Raw genomic sequence first — 14,564 nt, forward strand, 5'->3', positions numbered from 1 at the left:
TTTTGATATAAATAATAATAAAGACATGTCAGAAATGACCTGTACATATGTAGGACTTGAAAGAGTTCCTTAGGGTGCTTTCATCCATCCATTGTTTTCAGAAAATAACCTGAATTTGCTCTAAGGTTTACAATATTGATTGATATATTTAGTTGATCAATAAACTGCTACGCCCATTTTTTTTTTCATGATTTGATTAAACTTTGTGGGTTCAAATACAAATTCAATATACTCCATAACACAAGAAATGTCTCCTTCAAACCATCTGTGTATGATGAAATACTAAAAACGTATATAAATGATGACGTTTTGGACCGCTAATGCCATGCATCTGCAGGCTCGAATCATGCAAGAATTTTGTGTGAAGAAATAGGGTCAATCATTACTCTTATCATTATTATGTGAACCATTTTGACAGCATGGCAAAAATGGATCCTAAATTTGGTTCTAGCTGATATATTTACTCATGCAAAAATTATGTAAAGACACACCTCTTTTTTTTATTCAAATAAAATGAGTCATTATTCAAAACAGACGTGTTCTGTCACTATTCAAATAAAGTTTCACTCACGTACAATGAGATGCCAGCATTATCTTATTAATGAAAACGGGGTGACGCTAATTTTGACAGACCGCAAGTTACCTGATATTTATTTAGAAACTACATGGCAAGTGTAATTGCATACTTAATACCCACAAATGGGAATAGAAGATGTCTCAAGTGTGGACATATATGAGCCTGAACATCACATCTGAAATGTACCTCTCCCAACATGTCTGCATCATGGGTCTTTTCTATTCTCAACTCAAAAACACACACACCGGTATGACACATCCTTACTGTTCAGTCACATCCTATCAGAAGTCACCACGGAAAGTCACAACATATTTTATTCTGTAATGATTCTACTATGGCCCATTTTTTCATGTATAGAGCGTGCTTCTTTTGTGTTGTGCTGAGGAGGTAGCAGGCTGGTGGATGGACAGGCAGTCAAGAAGACCGGCGGTCAGGCAGGCGGGCAGTCAGCTTGCGATGGTAAGGTGTGGGCCTCTCTCTGCTACCAGCTGCAGCAGGCCCTGGATGGGCTCTGTTAGGCTATGGTCTGGGACCAGCTGGCTGAACTGCAGGGCCTTCCTGCCAAACTCCAGTGCCTGACAACACACACACACACACACAAACAGTAAAGCCATTGCACACACTGCCTGTTGTGTGTATATACACAGTATATTAATTTATGTATGTAATATGTATCACTGTAAAACTGGGCTTTGCCCCAACAGTCTATAAAAGCTTCCTTAGCACCATGCTCACTGATCTGAAAGGACAGTTGAAAACATATCCAGTCCTTTGATCTATCAGCGGCTATGAAGGAATGAAGTATTTGGAACTACCAAGACACTGCCTAGGACGTTTTACAAACCAGACAAAATAAATACAAATCTTCTGATGTTAATGCACCACGATGAAAGGTATTGAACTGAAATGATTCAGGCAATATCTAAAAATGTTTTGTTTATTGACAAATGTAGCAATGGAAATTATGTGCAGTCAGTATTTTGGATAGATTCAATAAAACCTGCCACAGTAAAAGGCTTATTCAGTATCTTCATCCATACCAATGCATCCAGTTTACACACATGTCTAATTCTGGAAGCATCCAACTGTAAAGGGAATCTAACTTTTTCCCGTTATTACGGACAATGGGGAAAATAGATATGTTTATACACCACTACTGAAATATGGTATTGAATGAAAAATGTGTCCTTGGTTTTCCTGCTTTTTTCATTATCTGTCATGCCTTGTCAGACTATAGGTGAATTTCAGTCCTCTCTAATGGTGGCTTCCTGTCCTCATATTTCTCCTTCAACCATACTGATCTGAAAGAACAGAGCATTTAAAACCAAGTCTCCTCTCTTCGGCTTCTCCCACTTTCCTTTTCAGATCCGTGCAGATGAGGTATAGGTGACAAGCAACTGTCATTAACATGCACTGTAATGGCTAGCCAAGCGGAGCTTCATTCAACCCCCATTGAAGGTCGATCAATCATAGCCTGCTCCAGATCTCTACTGCATGTCCTTTAGCCAACTCCTCTTACTATCTTTGTTGTCATGTGACGAGAGCTGCTGCTCCTGATCCCTGCAACATCAGCGAGGGAGGGACTGGAGAGATCGAAGCAGACGTGGGAGACGTTCGGGGTTTGTGTGTTATTTACTCTCGCCAAGACATGGTGTCCTATTGAACTAAAGACCATAACTCAGTGTTTTTCCCAACTCATTCTTCAGGACCCCAAGTGGTGCACGTTTAGGTTTTTGCCCTAGCATTACTCAGCAGATTCAAATAATCAACTCATCATCAAGCTTTGATCATTTGAATCAGCTGGCACTACTCAGCTGATTCAAATAATAAACTAATCATCAAGCTTTGATAATTTGAATCAGCTGGGACTACTCAGCAGATTCAAATAATAAACTAATCATCAAGCTTTGATCATTTTAAATCAGCTGGCACTACTCAGCTGATTCAAATAATAAACTAATCACCAAGCTTTGATCATTTGAATCAGCTGGGACTACTCAGCAGATTCAAATAATCAACCAAAACGTGCACTCCTTGGGGTCCCCAGAACCAAGTTTGGGAAACGCTGCCATAATTATAAATACCTTATCCCCCCTGACTCCCTTTCTGATGCATTAAACTCAGAGACTCCCTCCTTGGGTAATTCGTTGGTCAGTGGGATTGAGTGACCTTCACAATGTCAACTATTACATTTCTGGCAAATCCTTCTCTCCATTTGCATGACCTTTCTCCTTTCTCATAGATATGCATACTAGCTACATCCTTGGATAACACTCCCAAAATCCCCCACTAAGCACTAGCATACTTGCGAGATCAGAGAGAAGTTGCCTGGCCAGAAGCCCGGGGAGGGCAGTTAGAGTATCAAGCCAGTCGCATCGAGTCCCACTAAATCCCCCCAGAGTGATAATCTTTAAAGCTTTACCAATTAGAAACTAATCCTGTCTCTAGACAGCGCTCCATGGGAAGCACATGGTGGAGGAAAATGTGTCAGGGTGTCACCAGTAACCACCAGATCACTGGTCATCATAACACCTCACCTTGTCTGGGGATCCTCCCAGGAACCACAGCATGGCCAGAGAGTGGGCCACTAGGGTGTTCTGGGCCGTAGCCTGCTTGGGGCTACTCTCCGGAACCTTCAGCATGGCCCTTAGCATCTGGTCCGCTTCCGCCTGCTGAGCTTCATCTGCATGGAGATCAATATAAAACACACACACACACATTTATGCTAATGAATTCACTTCCAGGTCAAAACTAAACCTAAACCGCACAGAACTATGGGCCTACAGATCAGAGGTAAGGGTCTCAACTTCATGAGTCTTCAGGGCAGAATTATTGACTGTGACCACTGAATACTAATTGAAATATAGGTTTCCTGCTTTTTCATTATCTGTCATGCCTAGCCAGACTATAGAAGAATCTAATTCATTTCCAATAGACTCTCACACAAATCATGTATGTAAATGGAAGATTTGGGTGGTGGGGGGGACTTTATATTTCACTGACAATAACCAAACTGCTAGGAATTCCAGTAGGCATAGCCTAAAACGGATCTTCCTGGTTCATTCCCATTGTTTAAGTGAAAGATGGACAATTTATGGCTGGGCAAGTTAAGCCTGCTATGTGGTTGTCCCATTAGGCAGGGGCTTTATGTGCATGGGGATCATTAGAAATCACCCAAACACACACACACACACACACATTTATGTTCATGGATTGGTTTTATATAACGTTTGTCACCAGGTCACAAAGCGCTTTACATTGTTTATGTGTTAGGGGTGGCCGTGACAGGGTCAACCTACTTCATCTACCACCAATGAGTAGATGTAGCCAACAGTAGCACCCAACCTGGGGCGCGCATTATAGCCATCCTGTGCCAGAATGCACATATTAGAGGAGATGAAGACACATCCCAGCAGAAACTGACCGGTTTGAGCTAACAGCAAGCTCATGCTCTGCAGTGGTGGCTCGCCTGAAAATCCTGGGGAATTGCATTGCCGCTAACAAGCTTAGCATCGTGACTAGGGCAGGGCAGCAGCAGAGAGGCGGTGTCGGATGCTGCAACAGCCAGAGATGTGTCATGAATGGTCTTAGTCAGCCCCCAGCACTGTCGATTTAAAGCTGGGGTTTAGCACTAGGATAGCACGTCAGGGTAAGATGCTAAATTTAGCACCACTGACCTTATTTTCAGTGATCAACGAATGAAGCCAAATGCTGTTGGGCTGGTGGAGATGATGATGCCTACTGATGTCATCAAGCCACTTAGAGCTGGCAGTGGTGTTGTTTATTAAGTGTGTGATTGGCTGCAGCATGTGGCTGTTAGTGAGCCCACAGAATTAAATAGACCAATTTAATTTATCTCTGTGTGTCAACAATTTATTATCATCTACCATCAATCTGTTCACAATGGTTCTGGGTATGGACTTTGACTAAAGGAGCTGAGGCTAATTCAACAGCGTTATAATCTTCATTTATTTTTTATTTATCTTGATTTAACTAGGCAAGTCAGTTAAGAACAAATGCTTATTTACAATGACGGCCTACCCCAGCCAAACCCTAAACCGGACGACGCTGGGCCAATTGTGCGCCGCCCTATGGGACTCTCAATCACGGCCGGTTGTGATACAGCCTGGAATCGAACCAGGGCCTGTAGTGACACCTCTAGCACTGAGATGCAGTGCTTTACACCGCTGCGCCACTCGGGAGCCATTATCTGATCAAGTTTCCATTTTAATTTAGTCTTGGTTTGAATGATTTGTCAATACATAAACCTGTTGTAGATGCACTACACATATACGCACCACCAAAGAATGTATACATATTTCTCAGCAGTCCTCGGTATCTATTTGATATGAAGCTGTACCCACCAAAAAAGTGCTCCAGCGTCATGGATCCTGGAGTATGCGTCTCCAAAAGTTTGGTGAGGTGAGAGTGCCATGTACTTGCTACCTGTAAAGTCAGACACAAAAAAAGTAGTCAGGCAAACTAACACACCAAAACACTATGTTTTCATGGACGCATTTGCTGTTTTAATGCTACTAGACCAGTAATATAATCATGATAACACAGTATTTTATCTTCAGTTTTACTGTCAGGCACGTATTTAAATTTTACCTCAGTGTATAAGGAACTGGCAATATCCATCTTTTCTTGCTTGATAAAGACATTGGCCATCAGAAAGTAGCCACCACAAGTGACAATGTTATCCAAGCCATACTCCTCACTGGCATAGTACACCTGAAAACCAAAGAAACAGGTTCAGATCTGGAATATTGCAGTATATTATACCTCTATTCAAATAGGTAGTCAAAGTGCATTCATAATTCCTGAGATTCTCCACTGGTACTTATGTTTGGCATGGGGATAGCAACCTTCAGTGAACACGGAGCAAATATTTTGGACATGCAAAAGAGCATATGTATCAAGCGTCTCAGAGTAGGAGTGCTGATCTAGGATCAGGTTAGCCAGCACTTCTACTCTGAGACGCTTTGTGAATACAGGCCCTGATTGGTTTAAAACAATACTGTAAAACTCCTTATAATCTGCCCTGCGATCATTGTGTTTTCAGATTTTTAGGGTTGGGTATGTTACTTTCTAAATGTAATCCATTACAGTTACTAGTTTCCTGTCCAAAATTGTAATCTGTAACATAATTTGTGGATTACACAAACTCAGTAATTCAATCTGTTTACTTTCAGTTACATTTAGATTACTTTCCTCTTAAAGGTCCAGTGCAGTCAAAAACGAGATATTGCTGTGTTTTATATATACTTCCACACTATGAGTTTGAAATAATACTGTGAAATTGTGAAAATTATGATAATGCCCTTTTGTTGTAAAAGCTATTTACAGTGCCTTGCGAAAGTATTCGGCCCCCTTGAACTTTGTGACCTTTTGCCACATTTCAGGCTTCAAACATAAAGATATAAAACTGTATTTTTTTGTGAAGAATCAACAACAAGTGGGACACAATCATGAAGTGGAACGACATTTATTGGATATTTCAAACTTTTTTAACAAATCAAAAACTGAAAAATTGGGCGTGCAAAATGATTCAGCCCCCTTAAGTTAATACTTTGTAGCGCCACCTTTTGCTGCGATTACAGCTGTAAGTCGCTTGGGGTATGTCTCTATCAGTTTTGCACATCGAGAGACTGAATTTTTTCCCCATTCCTCCTTGCAAAACAGCTCGAGCTCAGTGAGGTTGGATGGAGAGCATTTGTGAACAGCAGTTTTCAGTTCTTTCCACAGATTCTCGATTGGATTCAGGTCTGGACTTTGACTTGGCCATTCTAACACCTGGATATGTTTATTTTTGAACCATTCCATTGTAGATTTTGATTTATGTTTTGGATCATTGTCTTGTTGGAAGACAAATCTCCGTCCCAGTCTCAGGTCTTTTGCAGACTCCATCAGGTTTTCTTCCAGAATGGTCCTGTATTTGGCTCCATCCATCTTCCCATCAATTTTAACCATCTTCCCTGTCCCTGCTGAAGAAAAGCAGGCCCAAACCATGATGCTGCCACCACCATGTTTGACAGTGGGGATGGTGTGTTCAGCTGTGTTGCTTTTACGCCAAACATAACGTTTTGCATTGTTGCCAAAAAGTTCAATTTTGGTTTCATCTGACCAGAGCACCTTCTTCCACATGTTTGGTGTGTCTCCCAGGTGGCTTGTGGCAAACTTTAAACTACACTTTTTATGGATATCTTTAAGAAATGGCTTTCTTCTTGCCACTCTTCCATAAAGGCCAGATTTGTGCAATATACGACTGATTGTTGTCCTATGGACAGAGTCTCCCACCTCAGCTGTAGATCTCTGCAGTTCATCCAGAGTGATCATGGGCCTCTTGGCTGCATCTCTGATCAGTCTTCTCCTTGTATGAGCTGAAAGTTTAGAGGGACGGCCAGGTCTTGGTAGATTTGCAGTGGTCTGATACTCCTTCCATTTCAATATTATCGCTTGCACAGTGCTCCTTGGGATGTTTAAAGCTTGGGAAATATTTTTGTATCCAAATCCGGCTTTAAACTTCTTCACAACAGTATCTCGGACCTGCCTGGTGTGTTCCTTGTTCTTCATGATGCTCTCTGCGCTTTTAACGGACCTCTGAGAATATCACAGTGCAGGTGCATTTATACGGAGACTTGATTACACACAGATGGATTGTATTTATCATCATTAGTCATTTAGGTCAACATTGGATCATTCAGAGATCCTCACTGAACTTCTGGAGAGAGTTTGCTGCACTGAAAGTAAAGGGGCTGAATAATTTTGCACGCCCAATTTTTCAGTTTTTGATTTGTTAAAAAAGTTTGAAATATCCAATAAATGTCGTTCCACTTCATGATTGTGTCCCACTTGCTGTCGATTCTTCACAAAAAAATACAGTTTTATATCTTTATGTTTGAAGCCTGAAATGTGGCAAAAGGTCGCAAAGTTCAAGGGGGCCGAATACTTTCGCAAGGCACTGTAAAAGGGCTACTGGTGACATCCCCAGGCGCTAAATTAGTTAATAGACCAATAATAAAGACTGCCAATAACGGCTAGCTTTCAGTTTTCCCGTCTCCACTCAGGCCACTCCCAGACCGTCCTAGCAAAATATATATATATTTTTTAAACAATTTTAACTGATAACAATTACAGTAAGGTACTTAATTGTTACCCAGGAAGTAGTTGATATTGAGATAAAAACAGTTGCATTGGATCTTTAAAAGTGCAGGTTCTGTTTTTCGACATTAACCTTGTTCTGGAGGGAGCTCTGCACAGTGGTTACTAGCTGGCACAGCCACAAAGTCAGAAAATCTGATTTTAAACTGAACCCTAACCTTACTCCTAACCTTAACCACACTGCTAACCCTAATGCCTAACCTAACCTTAAATTAAGACTAAAAAGCAAATGTTGGTTTTCATACATTTTTACATAGCCAATTTTGGCTTTGCCGCTGGCCCATCTAGCGGAAATCGCTAAGTTCTGCCAGCAGTGTGATTCACATCAATGCGCGATGTAGATATCAATAATAACTGATATCAGTATCGCCCGTAGGCTACACCACTGCTGTTGTCCTTACCTCCAAACGTTTATTTAAAACTGAATAATATTTGGATGCAGACAGCAGTTGCACCATTGGAAGTCATACTTGGACTGTAGTCTATAAATGTCTATTCCTTCTCTTTTCCCGCAATCCATCAAACACACTTGGTGTGTCATCATAGTGGTCTCTGACCTGTGGTTTAAGTTTGTTCACTCAGGTGGAACAAACTTAAACTTGTGCCTTTTTTCAATGCTGATTTGAGTGTCATTGATAAAACAGAAAGGTGTCAAGTAATCATCTGGTTTTTAAAAAGTATCTATAATCTGATTACAATATTTTTGCTGGTAATGTAACGGATTTCAGTTCGTTTTTTTTGTAATATGTTACATGTAATCTGTTACTCTCTAACCCTGAAATTAGTAAATATGAAGTAGACCCACAAAATCCCATCTTTTCACCAAAGAAACAAAGAGAGGAAGCCACTTTACACAATTGAAATGCCCCCCTATAGTTTGACTGCCATAGTAAATCTGTGGTTTTGAAGCACTGGTAGATTTGACCACTGATAAGCTTTGACACTCACGTCGTTGGCAAAGTGCAATAGCGCTCCCTCCAGGTTTTCCGTGGCGGTGTAGAGGCGACCCAGGTTGCGGTGCAGCTGGTGGCGGACGGTCTGGCTACACTCGGGCGTCTTCATCACCGTCCACTCGGCCTGAGACAGGTACCCCTCTGCCTGGGACAGACTGCCCAGACCTGGGGGGAGGGGAGCAGAGGAATGGGTCATTCGCAACACAACAACAGTCTACAGTTCAGTGGCATTGGTCACTCTACAGGTCAGAGTAGCAGGGTCAAGGGTCACATCCAGGTCAAAACTAAACTTAAACAGCACAGAACTATGGGCCTACAGATCAGAGGTAAGGGTCTCAACATCTAAATCATGAATCTACAGGGCAGGACTATTGACTGTGAACGCTGAACACTAGCTTTAGATCCATGTACGTATCTCTGACTTTAGCGGAAATGGGAGATTTGAGAGGGAATTCAAATCAAAATCAAATCAAATTCTATTGTCACATACGCGTGTTTAGCAGATATTATTGCGGGTGTTATTGCGAGTGCAGCGAAATGAAATAGCACGGTTCCCAAGTAAGATTCGGCCCGCAAGGAATGGAATGTTCCCACAAAGAGTTCGACACAGATCAGCAATGATTTGAGTTCAACACAATGCTGAAAATGGACTGAAGACTCTCTCTAAAATCTAATGTATCCACTACTACCCTTGCATGAATATTGTAAATACAATAGTATCGCATAGCTGCATTTGAATCGATTTGGTCTCTGCCTTCCTGTGGTTCTTTGGTAAAACTGCCAGCTCATGGGGAGTTTCCTCCATCTTGTGACTCACCCACGTTTGCCTCCGCCAGCAGGAGGTATGCAGGGACCAGCTGGACAGCACTGGGGCCGTAGACATCCATAGCACAGCGCAGGGAGAGCTGGGCGGCAGGCAGTGACTCCTGATACTTCCCCTCGAACAGCTTCTTCTGAGCCACAGCCCTGGAGATCTCAATCAGCTCCTCCTAAACAGGGGTTACACCAGGCAAAGACACGACAGTTACAGTGTAGGGCATGCTTTTCCGTAGGTTGTTTCCGCACAAAATCAAAGTTATCGGACATTTCTACAGACGTAATTTGCGATTGAGGGCTACAGATTTCTAAAATGTTGTATAGGCTCTTAATTAACAGATGGCATGAAATCCTCTTGTCCTCAAATTACTCTTTAGCTATGCAAATGTCTGACAAAACATCGATTTGGGGTTCAGCTATCTCTATTCAGGTTCATATTCATTAGACAACAAACAGTAGAAAAGGACTGAAAGAGCCTCCCTAACTGGACTTGTCCATAAGAATCGATGGTTTTTGTTTCCCTTAAAAACAAAACAAAAACGTTTCACTTTGGTGTGCCCTAATGAATGAGACCTTGGTGAGTGTCTGATCCTCACTTGTCTGTGCAGTATCTGGGTGCGGTGGTGGTCTCTGTCCGCCTGCAGGCTGTGGAAGGGCATTGCGGTGCGGATGGGGATGAGCAGCTGGCAGATCTTCTCATGGATTCCTACCCAGTCAGCCTGCTGGTGTTCCGTGTCACTGAAAAAAAGAAAAAAGAGACATGGGCTGCATTCCAATCTCCAAAATGGGCTCCCTTCCCTTTGTCCTAGCTGACCCTGCTGTGCGAATCACACAGGACTGGATGTGAGCAATGTGGTTTCTCACAGTACTTACTTTCACCAAATGGCATTTCTTGTTTTCCGGAACTTTGTTTTGAAGACATTATACCTGTACCTGTATGCATTGGCATGTCATGCGTAGATCTGTCTACAGAAACATTTTAAGCGACACTAGACGAGATGAGACATCAGTCTGCCTGCATAAGTCACATTGCCTTCTCTAACAGTTTAATAAGAAGGCATAGGCCTAAGATAGGATTTGAATCCATGTGCAACATCTTTCAATTCCCCTAAAGGTATCCTAAATTGTATGCCATTAAATAACAGGTTTATAATTTCATGCATCTTGCTATTTTCCCAATGCCGTGGAACTGTCTGAGTTTCCTCATGTTTTCTTTCTGCGGTGCTTGAACATTCCAATGTGTTTTTACTGGTCTGGTGTTTCAGTCACGTCATGGCAATAACACAGCATATGGGCTGGCTCACAAGGGCTGAAATGTGCATGCACTTACACAAGAGTCAAGGGGATCCTAAGGACACAGACCTGTACTTTCTCATTCATCGAAGGTCCCTAACTCTGAGTCTGTAGACCATAATGTATGGTGTGTTTGGCTAGTTGGGATTGTAGCTGTTGCTCCGCAGCATGGCAGTGTTTATGCAGACCCTTGGCATGGAGATGTGTATTAAATTGGGACGTAGGCAGACAGCTGGCCCCAGAAGTAGGCTAGTTTTTATCTTGTTTTGGAGAATACTTGCAGGATGAGAGAAATGCATTTTTAAAAGAAGAGATGCAGCAGGGGGAATAGAGCCAGGGATATAACACACTTTTAAGCTCCCTCAGAGGGAATGGATTTAGTGTCTCATCCCTTAAAGCTTAGGCCTAGTGGAAGGCTGTCACCAAGCACTAGGCCATATTATGTACAGTGCTTTCAGAAAGTATTCATACCCCTTGACTTATTGCACATTTTGTTGTGTTACAGCCTGAATAAAAAAATGTATACAAAATAATAGTCTCACGCACACACAATACCCCAAAATGACAAAGAGAAAACATGTTTTTAGAAATGTATTAAAAATTAAATATCGCATTTATATAAGTATTCACACCCCTGAGTCAATACATGTTAGAATAACATTTGGCAGCAATTACAGCTGTCTTTCTGGGTATGTTTTTAAGAGCTTTGCACACCTGGATTGTACAGTCAAATTGATACTTGATCATTTCTACATAACCATTTTCAAGTCTTGCCACAGATTGTGAAGTAGATTTAAGTCAAAACCTAACCCGGTCACTGGGGATTTAATTAGATTTTTTTAACCCTTATTTTACCAGGTAAGTTGCTTAGAACAAATTCTAATTTACAGCAACGACCTGGGGAATAGTTACAGGGGAGAGGAATGAGCCAATTGGAACCTGGGGATGATTAGGTGGCCATGATAGTATGAGTACAAGATTGGGAATTTAGCCAAGACACTGGGGTTAACACCACTACTCTTACAATAAATGCCATGGGGTCATTAGTGACCACAGAGAGTCAGGACACCAAGGTCACACCTGTCCCAAACATAGAGCTTTGTATTCAAGACAAGCTTAATTTCTTTGCCACATTTTTTAAAGTTTTACTTTAGTGCCTTATTGCAAACAGGATACATGTTTTGGAATATTTGTATTGTGTACAAGCTTCCTTATTTTCCCTCTGTCAATCAGGTTAGTGTTGTGGAGTAACTACACGGTTGTTGATCCATCCTCAGTTTTCTCCTATCACAGACAAACTCTGTAACTATTTTAAATTCACCATTGGTCTCACGGTGAAATCCCTGAGCAGTTTCCTACCTCTCTGCCAACTGAGTTAGGAAGAACGCCTGTATCTTTGTAATGACTGGGTGTATTGATACACCTTCCAAAGACTAATTAATAACTTCACCATGCTCAAAGAGATATTCAATGTCTGTTTTTTTTTATTTTATTTTTTTAACCTATCTACCAATAGGTGCCCTTCTTTGGGAGGCATTGGAAAACCTCCCTGTCTTTGTAATTCACTGCTCGACTGAGGGACCTTACAGTATGTGTGGGGTACAGAGATGAGTTAGAGGTCATTCAAAAATTATGTTAAACACTATTTTTGCACAGAGTGAATCCATGCAACTTATTACGTGACTTGTTAAGCACATTTTTACTCCTGCCATAACAAAGGGGTTTCATCCTTATTGACTCAAGACATTTCAGCTTTTCATTTTGTATTAATTTGTAAAAAAAAAAATAATAATAATAAAAACTGAAGACATAATACCACTTTGACATTATGGGATATTGTGTGTAACAACGTGACCCCCCAAAAAAATCTCAATTTAATTAATTTTAAATTCAGGCTGTAACACAATTTCTTGGGGAAAAAGTCAAGGGGTGTGAACCAAGTGGGGAGGCTACTGTTTGGATGAAGAACGAATTAAGGATTGTGCTTTTAAATGTAGCATATAAAACTAGAAATTCAGTAGGACTTGCTATTACATAAGGGTGCACTCTTTCAGAGACCACGTGATAGGGCTTAGGCATAATTCACTTGATATTATTCTCTTAAAAATATGCTTCAGAAGAGATAACTTGCTTTCCAACTGTTTCCAGTACCACATTTTGTCTGAGACAAACACAAGTCTGCTTTTAGTGTTCTCTGACAATCTAGTAATACTTTTGTAGCTAGCTAAACACTGCCACCTAGTATTGAAACTGGTCAGATGTATTTTTCATAAAACTTACAAGTCAGAAGCTTTTAACTACTGCAACTTACTAGCAAGTTGTTGTTCTTGTTGTGTAGCTAACTACTGGAGTCCACTAGTTACACAACAAAAAAAGTGGAGCCATATTTAAACAATGGCAATAATTATTTATGGTCATTTAAGTACTATCTTTGCTAGCTAGCTATGTCGACTACTAACGTTACTTCATAAACTTACCAGTAGAAAGTTACTCGACATTTGGTGCATTGCAGGTACGCAAGGTTTTGACAAAGCTCACAAAGCTTTTTCGCCCCTCTTGGGTTTGCAAGTGGATTTATCGCTGACGTCAGTACCGAAACATGAGATTTACTCCTCGTTGTTGAGCTCATGATAAACGAAATAAAAGTTTACCCTGTCTGCTATTGTTCGGTGAGAAGAACATGTTTTACAATTTGTTTCCTGAACGCTTCAGGTTGCTATGGAGACGACCTTTGATGGTATTACTTGTTTAAAAAAGAGAATAGCACAGAAACACAGGCATCCAACAAATACAAACAGATCCGCGTATTTAAACGTTTGTTCTGTATGAACATATTTAACTTTTGATCAGAGAGATAAATAATACATTTTATGACACATTTTCCTGAAAAAAAAAAATGTGCTTGCTTCAGCTGTCCAAAAGTATTTTTGTGATAGTGGAATAAAGTTTACACTCAGAACGTGAAAATACTTGGATTATAAGGTTTTATTTTGTATCATTTAAGACACTGATGATTATGACAAAACTGAACATTTGTATTTAATTCTTATACTGGAACTTTTTTGTACACTGAGTGTACAAAACATTAAGGACACCTGCTCTTTCCATGACATAGACTGACCAGGTGAATCCAGGTGAATGCTATAATCCCTTATTGATGTCACTTGTTAAATCCACTTCAATCAGTTTAGATGAAGGGGAGGAGACGGGTTAATGAAGGATTTTTAAACCTTGAGACAATTGAGACATGGATTGTGTATGTGTGCCATTCAGAGGGTGAATGGACAAGACAAAATATTTAAGTGCCTTTGAACAGAGTGTGGTAGTAGGTGCCATGTCAACTAAGTCACACATAGCAGTCATTGTGGGTTTTGACCATTTTGACTCATCTTGCTGAGCTCCACTGAGCATTTGACCTCTTTAACCTTCTCCATTATCTCCTGGATCATCTGATGCATTTCTGACTGCCCTTTCTTAACTGAAACAAAAATACATTTACAAAGAGATGTCTCATTGGTTTGTTCCTTACTAATGCATGGTTCCATCATCCACACACAGTGCATACCAACTTTTCTCCCCACTCCCCCAGTGGTTTGTCAGGCTCCAAGTGAATATGTGGTTACGGGTTACCAGGGTGATGAGATTCCATCCAGTGAAAACACTGCCAGGCTCTTCTTCTCCATGTCTAGCTGTGGCTGGGGCCGAGGTTAACACTTCACATTGGGCAGTATGTCTAGCTTTAGATTTCTCAACAACCTCAA

At 41.0% G+C, this 14,564-nt stretch overlaps 1 protein-coding gene across 2 annotated transcripts; it reads right to left on the minus strand.

The window, feature by feature from the left end:
* Positions 1–475: 475 nt before the first annotated feature.
* zmynd12 (zinc finger, MYND-type containing 12) lies at positions 476–13,570 on the minus strand. 2 transcript variants are annotated; one of them, XM_021615908.2, is made up of 8 exons: positions 13,281–13,570; positions 10,107–10,248; positions 9,512–9,683; positions 8,690–8,859; positions 5,189–5,311; positions 4,942–5,023; positions 3,115–3,260; positions 481–1,152 (listed from the first exon to the last, which is right to left on the minus strand). In XM_021615908.2, the coding sequence occupies exons 1-8, from the start codon at positions 13,430–13,432 to the stop codon at positions 1,024–1,026; spliced, it is 1,116 nt and encodes a 371-aa protein (XP_021471583.2). In that variant the 5' UTR covers positions 13,433–13,570; the 3' UTR covers positions 481–1,023. The 2 variants fall into 2 exon arrangements, with proteins under 2 accessions (XP_036844040.1, XP_021471583.2); XM_036988145.1 differs by lacking the exon at positions 5,189–5,311 and having other exon boundaries at positions 476–1,152.
* Between the last annotated feature and the right edge of the window lie 994 nt (positions 13,571–14,564).

This window comes from Oncorhynchus mykiss, chromosome 9, assembly GCF_013265735.2.
Source record: "Oncorhynchus mykiss isolate Arlee chromosome 9, USDA_OmykA_1.1, whole genome shotgun sequence".
In the NCBI taxonomy this organism is placed as follows: domain Eukaryota; kingdom Metazoa; phylum Chordata; class Actinopteri; order Salmoniformes; family Salmonidae; genus Oncorhynchus; species Oncorhynchus mykiss.

Coding starts and splice junctions, on each gene's coding strand:
- zmynd12 (XM_021615908.2), bottom strand. CDS start 13,432: ATGAGCTCAACAACGAGGAGTAAATCTCATGTTTCGGTACTGACGTCA. Junction 10,249..13,280: donor TGTCGAGTAACTTTCTACTG/GTAAGTTTATGA, acceptor TCTTTTTTTCAG/TGACACGGAACACCAGCAGG. Junction 5,312..8,689: donor TATTGCACTTTGCCAACGAC/GTGAGTGTCAAA, acceptor TTTGGTTTTCAG/GTGTACTATGCCAGTGAGGA.